This window comes from Clupea harengus, chromosome 7 (assembly GCF_900700415.2).
Source record: "Clupea harengus chromosome 7, Ch_v2.0.2, whole genome shotgun sequence".
Taxonomy (NCBI): domain Eukaryota; kingdom Metazoa; phylum Chordata; class Actinopteri; order Clupeiformes; family Clupeidae; genus Clupea; species Clupea harengus.
This window is the reverse complement of record NC_045158.1, coordinates 358,660-366,569: the sequence shown is the minus strand read 5'-3', so window position 1 is coordinate 366,569 and position 7,910 is coordinate 358,660. Positions and strand designations below refer to the sequence as shown.

At 40.2% G+C, this 7,910-nt stretch overlaps 1 protein-coding gene across 2 annotated transcripts in view; it reads left to right on the top strand.

The window, feature by feature from the left end:
- svopa (SV2 related protein a) overlaps positions 1 to 7,910 on the top strand; it is a 32,192-nt gene continuing 24,282 nt past the window's right edge. The window contains exons 1-6 of one of the 2 annotated variants that reach the window (XM_031570045.2): positions 1 to 569; positions 1,363 to 1,523; positions 1,844 to 1,929; positions 2,202 to 2,300; positions 2,492 to 2,563; positions 2,718 to 2,842. In XM_031570045.2, the coding sequence (XP_031425905.1) occupies positions 535 to 569; positions 1,363 to 1,523; positions 1,844 to 1,929; positions 2,202 to 2,300; positions 2,492 to 2,563; positions 2,718 to 2,842 (578 nt within the window). In that variant the 5' untranslated portion in view covers positions 1 to 534. The remainder of the gene's footprint in view (positions 570 to 1,362; positions 1,524 to 1,843; positions 1,930 to 2,201; positions 2,301 to 2,491; positions 2,564 to 2,717; positions 2,843 to 7,910) is intronic. The other variant, XM_031570044.2, reaches the window with a different exon arrangement.

The window sequence follows — 7,910 nt, the reverse complement described above, 5'->3', positions numbered from 1 at the left end:
AACATACTCCGGCCTCTGACGGGTTCTTTTGATTTGCTCGCTGTGGATTCTTGTAAATGGCTTTAGGAGCATGGCGTGGAGCCCGAGGAGGTTATCTGTCACAGATTATCTGTCTCATATATTACTGACAGGACATAGTGACAGTTTATTTTTATACGGGTTACCTACTGTGCCTTTAAGAAATTGCTACGCAGCCTACGGTTAATGTTTCATGAACATGCATTCAATTCCTGTCGCCATTTCGAAACTGATAGTAGTTTTGTTAAAGATGTTTTAAAATGCAGCACCTGAAAATACATAAAACATTCACTTTCATGTTTCGTGATGTTTACACTGGCGTACATAGTCTACACGACTAGGACAGCACGTTGTGATTACACCGCCGCTCCGAAGGCGGCTCTGTTTTGGCCACTGTCCACATTGTTACCTTTCCGCAAGCTCATGGTGCTGAAATCTCGCTCCATCGCTCGCATCAAAATGTAGACGAACGGAATTACAATCAAAGGAAAGGTTATCCTGAAAAACGTAACTACAATGGATGAAGACTTGTTCCAGCTACGACAGCTTCCGTGAGTGCAAATCGTATAATTACTTATTCACGCAGGCATCGAGAATAGATGAGAAAAATAGTGGCCTGTTAAGTGTTGTGGGTTCTGGGCATTGGTTTGGGTTATTTTGAGGATTGATGGAGCTGCACTAACGTTAGCCTGTTCGTTCGTTCAGTGTTCAAGGTGTCTCCCCACCAACCCTACTAATATTACACCTTGATTGCGCTCACACCAGGTCACCAAAGATCACCTCCAAATAGGTGCTAGCTTTCCAACTATTGATGTTTACGTTATGTTATGTTTATGTTCATGACTCAAACGGACGTAGATGATGAGTATTTTGAAAAGCTATGAATGAAAACAATATCCATGTTATTGAGTGATGCTATATTCACTCTTCCAGTCCGTAAACACTAGTGCTAGTTGTCATCTAATAGAGAGTTGGCATGAAACATTAAAAGCCAATAGCATTAGTAGTCAATTATATTTGGCAAATTCACTCCGACAACAATTACACATCTACTTTTTTATTTTTCAACCATTCCTTACACCTCATGCTTTAGACCTTTCTTTTTCTTGAAAAACAAGGTGCAGTATATGTCATTTAGGCTTTCACACATCCATTCACCTTTTGCCCTTCACTGATCAACAACCCTTGTAATCATGCAAGAAGTGACAAAATGTTTTTTGAGTAGTAACAGAACTATAAGCTGAGACTCACTTGTTGTCATTAGCTTCAGTAAGCTGGTGGACACCTTTTGGGAAAAAGCTTTTGTATGAATATCTGTTTTTATTTTTTGTTGCTGTTTTCCAGTGTGGTGAAGTTTCGCCGCACAGGTGAGAGCTCTCGCTCAGAGGACGGCCATGCAGTCAATGACCACGGTGTCCAGATGGACACTTCCCAGACGGATATGGACCCTATCAGCCTGGCTGAAGGCAATTCAGTTCCAAGGGAATTTGCTAATCCCACTGACGGTACAACCCAAATTAAATCATTATCTGGCACTGACAAAACAAACATGACTTTTAATGCTATTTTGACATTGTGTAGATGCATACGTCTCTGACAAAACAAACATGACTTTTAATGTTATTTTGACATTGTGTAGATGCATACGTCTCTGCTTAGAGTGTGGAATAACCTGGGAGATCACTTCAAAATATTACAAGTACAAATGTGCACAATATAATACAAAAACATAGTCATATTTTCAAATGTTCAAATCCTAAAATCCTGTGTACCACACACATTTCCAGGGAGAATGGAGTATGATTGTTATCTGCTTTCATCTCAGATACCTTTATGGTGGAAGATGCAGTTGAGGCCATAGGCTTTGGGACTTTCCAGTTGAAGCTGTCTATCCTCACTGGGCTATCATGGGTAAGAGGTATTTTAAAAACAGAGGAGCACATGGTGTTTATTAGCAGACAATGCACCAGTCCGTTGATAAGAGAACGGAATCACTTAACATGAGTAGTGCACTACATGTGTTCATGGCATCATATGTTTTCACATTTGATCAACTTTTCATCATTCGTCTTTTGTTGTGTTCTTCTTTAAGTTCACTTGAGGCAAATCCTCACAAGTCTTTGTTTAGCCTTCCCCATTCCACTTGTGAAACCCTCCTCTTTTTTGGTTTTTGGTTGATTCAGATGGCTGATGCCATGGAGATGATGATCCTCAGTATACTGGCTCCCCAGCTTCACTGTGAGTGGAGACTGCCCAGCTGGGAGGTGGCACTGCTCACATCGGTACAGTACCTTTCTCCATCTGTGTTGTTTGTGCATTGCTCTTTCAGCTAACACACCCTTGGTTCACCTTAAATGTTAATAGAGTAAAATTAATGTTTGAATGTGTTAATATGTTATTAGATTACCACCACTGGAGAATTGATTTTTAATTTTCAACAGTACTGATTTCAACATCTTATATTTTGGACTAGGTTGTATTTATTGGAATGATGATCAGTTCTTCACTATGGGGGAACATATCCGATAAGTATGGCCGGAAAACAGTGAGTTCTCTTCTCTAAAGGAAAGCTGCATGCACATAGTTATATGAAATAATACACTAATGAGTTCAAAGTTGACCATTCATTCTTGTGTGTGTGTGTGTGTGTGTGTGTGTGTGTGTGTGTGTGTGTGTGTGTGTGTGTGTGTGTGTACCAGGGCTTGAGGATGAGTGTGTTGTGGACACTGTTTTACAGCATTCTCAGCGCATTCTCTCCCATCTACGCCTGGATCCTGGTCCTCCGTGCGCTGGTGGGCTTTGGAATCGGAGGGGCACCGCAATCGTGAGTGTTGTTTTGGAATATCTAGACAATAACAAACAGGATCAGGGTATCAATCTAGAGAGTGGCAGCCTGATCAGACCCACTGCTCATTGGCCAGTCAGTATTGGCTTCTATGCTAGCAGTGGTGGTTGTTCTGGGTAGGAAGATACATATTAAAAAAACTGTTGAGTATTGAGATCAAATTGGCAAATCTATATCTGGCAAGATAGTCTAGATGACTGAAAGTATGGGTAACACCTGAAATATGTAAGAATGGCTGTTTTTCTTTTTTCCGTTTCCATGCTCGTTATCTCCCCTTGACAACTGTCACATTTTGATTTTCATACTCCAGTGAGCGTTTTCACGGGTAGCATCTTCCTTCACTGCGCATAAACCAACCTGACTTAGTGCTCTTTCAGTGCTCAGTCCGTGGACTGTCACTGTGTAGATTTGTGAAAGAACAAATGGATGAAGGTGTGATTTACCTTGAATTCAATCCGTATTCATGTCCTGGTGTAAATGAGATATACACGTTGGCCTATTATGTGCACAACATAGTATGGATCTCAGCTTTTCTGGCGCACTCTTTTGCATTGAATGCCAAACGCCACAGAAAGTCAAAAGAGCCGAAAAGGAAATTAAAGGATAGAATTGATTTCACTCAGGGGCTCATTTCTCATTTCTTGCCGTCAGATAGGGTGTTGCTACAGTTTTTCAGCCTGATGGGAAAACATGATTGCCTCAGGATGTCAGGCTAGCGGCTTTGCAAGCCCTGGATTTTGAAACTTGAATGCAGGGCTTTGTTCCCCATAATTCACTAGAGCATGTGTGAGGTTGGCTTCAGAGGGAGATGAAGACGGACTTACACTAGTCATTCCACTTCACCCCAGAGGGAGATAAAGACGGACCTACACTAGTCATTCCACTTCAGCCCAAAGGGGTTAGGTGTGGCTTAGGTCAGGGCCAGTCACGATCTTTCATACCAAATAAAAAAAATATCTTTATGGACCTCATTCTGTGCACAAGGTAATGTGGGAGGGTCCAAACGTTTTTTTTGTCTCACCCTAATATCGAAAAATAGCCTTCTACCATTTCCCCCTCCTTCACCAAAGTGTGCCACTGGCCCTAAACAACCCGAGAGCTACTATTGTCCTGGTATCTAGGATTCATCATCAAGGATTTTTACAAACAAAAATGATCTTCGACTATATAGCATATGTCCAAAATATTTGATAAGTATGCCAATTTATATATTTTTTAAAAGCTCTGAGAAAGTGCTTTGAAATTTTGTAGGGTTAATATGTAGGTGCACTGAAGTGTATGTCACGAAGGGTCAAACAATTGATTAAAAAAGGACACTTCAGTTCTATATATGTTAAAAATATAAATCTGTTTGTACCCATAAAAAATGTTTGAAAACATAAAGCTTGTAGCCTGGCTCCACCCACCCCATGAAGCGTTTGTGTGAAATGTAGTTCCAACAATGGCTGCAGTGCTAGAGCTAGACGCAGCGATACGAACAGTAGTAGCAACGCTATCAAACATCAAAGAACTGAAGCCGGAGCAAGAAGAATGCGTACAATGATTAGTTGAGAGCAACGACAATGTTGCCATTCTGTGAAAAGGGTTCAGGAAAAGCCTAGTATATCAGCTTTAGTGGCGTAGTAGTTCTAGCCAGGGCTTCATTTGTGATGGAGCGTGCTCCAAAACCTCCCAGCTTAAGACCAGCACCTAATTGATTGGATCCAGCATCTAGTGCTGTGTTGTCATTTTCTATCCTCACTGAACAGAGGCAAGGCCAATCAGAAAGGATTTACAGAAAAAATGTGGAAATACTTGTGTCTTATTGGCTAAAAGATCTCTCTTCAATTGATGGGGTTACTATGCCAAGGCCTATGCAGATTTTCTACCAGTAAAGGGGTTGAAGCTGAAGCACAAACATCTTCTCCTACTGAGCCAGGAAGACAAGGTGTGTAAATGTCTATAGGAGCTCCAAGTTATGTGAACATGAGCAGATCTTATATGCAGCTATTTTAAATTGGTAATACACTGTACAGCTAAACCGTTAGGTGTTAGCATTGTGCTTCCCCTTGGCTAGGGACGCTAAACTACCCTAGTCTTGTGTCCCAAAAAGTTTTATATACAGTATATACCCATAACACCTAATGCAAGTTTTATGACCAATTGAACTTGTTCTGATTATATCTACCACAAGCTTCCATGAAACAAAACTTTAGTTCAGTTCAATTCAGAAAATTCAGTTTAGAAAGGTGGCTCACTCACGAGAGAGGTCAGATTCCACTTTGACCTGCAACATTGAATCTAAATGATTTTGATGTATCACACACCAAATACTGTAGGTCAGTGTCAGGTGTCATTGATAGTAGTGGGCGACTTATGAATGTATCGATATTTGATCATTTGTAGGATGTTAGATTCCTTCAGCTTTTGGGCATTTAGATATGGGAATTTAAATGCATTGAATACATATTATCGTAATATTTAATGTTATCTGTTCTGTCATTTTGTTATTTCTCATTGAAAACACCAGCTAGAGTGATGTCCGGCTAGACATCTGCTGAATGCAACAGCGACCAACACCTATAAGTAGCAGTGATGAATCTCATGCGTTCCGCAAGCTCTGTTGCATGGACATAGATTTCAGCTGAAAGGAGAAAGGGCCTTTGGAATGCCACAAATACACCCTCAGCATCCACCAACATCTAGACCAACATATACACATACAAAATGTATAGTGGATAAGATGGGAAGAGAGCATGTATTGTAGACCAGCTTAGTGGGTGCACAGAGTATGAAGATGTATCCTGAGTGGGGTATAATTAATGCATGCCAGTGTGGTGAGAATGGGTAGGCGTAGGCAGAGGGTAGATACGCTGGAGAGAGTACAGCAGCATCACACAGACATCAAGACAGGGACAACAAGCTGGGGAAGAGAACTGAACACAGGTTTAAGATGGAAATAGGAACAAGATACTGAGGAACAGAAGGAACAGAAGGAACACATATGGTGATGATAGATAGCAGGAGAGAGTTTATCAAACCGTAAATAAATAAAAGCACATGCAAAGCAAAACAAAAACAGTACCACATGTGCATGCAGAAGAAAATCAGACAGAGAAAAACAGGAACACAGACACAGGTCAGGACTCCACTCGAGTAGAAGACGTGTGCCTAAGGCAGTGTGGCAAAAGGCATGGAAAAGCAGGATTTTATGTGCTGTTTTATGAATCTTGAAAAAAAAAACCTTCCACATCGGATCTCTGTTTAGGGAACTTGGATTGTTCTACATGTTACGTGCACATACATACACATAAGTACACTTGTTTATTTCTTTGTTTAATTACAGTTTTTTCCAATCATTTTAACTCTTGTACCAATACCATGTACACATTCCCAAAACACTTAACACATCGAGCATACCAGTAGACCATGTGAACCAAACTGTGGATACTTGCCCCTATGCTTAGATACAAATGCTGGCAATGACACCTTCTTCCAAAATTCATGGATAGAGTACCTGTCCCTGTCAATGTTCACTACTGGCAAAACGCTGTGCAACTACAGCATATTTTACCAATGTTTAGATACTCTGTTCAAAACAGTTAACTTTCAGTTCAAAACCTAACTTACAGTAATGTAGTATTCTTATTTCAGCAGATAGTTTATTTATTTTATTTTAATTATTTAGATTATTATTTTGTTTTGGCTTGCAGACTTCTTACTATCTCTAATAGTAATAGAGTCTACAGAAGGCAAACATAGATTTAACTGTTCCTGAAGAGTTGTTTCCACTATTACAGGACTGCTCTACATGTAAGTCATAGGCTATCAGTGAAAGACAGTGACTGAAGAATGCAATTACAGTAAATTTGCCACTCAATTGTGACATCTATTGTGAGAGGCAAACCGACATATGAACACTGTCTTCAGATACTTGGCTTGGATTGACGTAGTTCCAAGATGCAATGCAGAGGAGAATGTTACCGTAAATGCAAAGTTCAAACATGTAAAAGTTTGACACCAAATGCAGAGGACAGAATGGATCAGCATTACTGTAGGGCTACAGCAGACTTCTAGTGGTATTACAGTACTTTGGTAGACTGTATCTTGTGTTGATGTATGTAATTTACTCCATTGGAAATACTGCAGTAAATACGTAGCATATTCATGCCTTTTTGTTGTAATGTAGTAAGCCTATATAGTGCTTTTTTTAAGCATATGGCTGTATTTTAGCATATGGCTGTAATGAAACATATTGCAGCATTTTAGAATTATTTGTTTACTGTTTACTTTATTACTGTAGTCCAAAGAAGTGTTTGTTTGTGTGTGTTTTTTCTCTTTTTTCAATGCAACACTACAGTAATCTATGCCGAGGACACAGCAACATTTGATATATGCAATTGGCAATGCTTCAAGTTGTTAGTGTTTTTTAGGTCATTGTACTCTGAGAGAGAACATGTGTTAAAGTTACGGCAGCATTGGTTGTGGTGTGGTTGTTGTAGTGCATTTTGCACCAAAGGTTAACTGATATGCAGAGGTGTGTGTCTGTAAAGCCCACTGTGTTAAGTGTTTGGGAAAAGTGTCCATGGTATTGATACAAGAGGTAAAATGATTGGAAAAAACTGTAATGACTGGCACCTACTGTGTCCTTACGTGTGCAGCTGACGGTCCCTCAGTGGGGTAGGGGCCATCCCTTTAATTACAATAATTACAATAATGAGGAGCCTCAGTAGGGTAGGGGCCATCCCTTTAATTACAATAATTACAATAATGAGGAGCCAGTAGGGTAGGGGCCATATCTTTAATTACAATAATGAGGAGCCTCAGTAGGGTAGGGGCCATCCCTTTAATTACAATAATGAGGAGCCTCAGTAGGGTAGGGGCCATCCCTTTAATTACAATAATGAGGAGCCTGTGAGAGGAAGAATGAATGGCGATGGTGTAGAGACTGTGTGGGGTATCAATAGAGTTGCTGCAGCAGAAGTTGTATATTAGTATGGATGAATAAGGACGGTGTTGGTGTACTCCAGAAAGGAGGATTTCCTCAGGAACAGAGGGGCTATTTTGT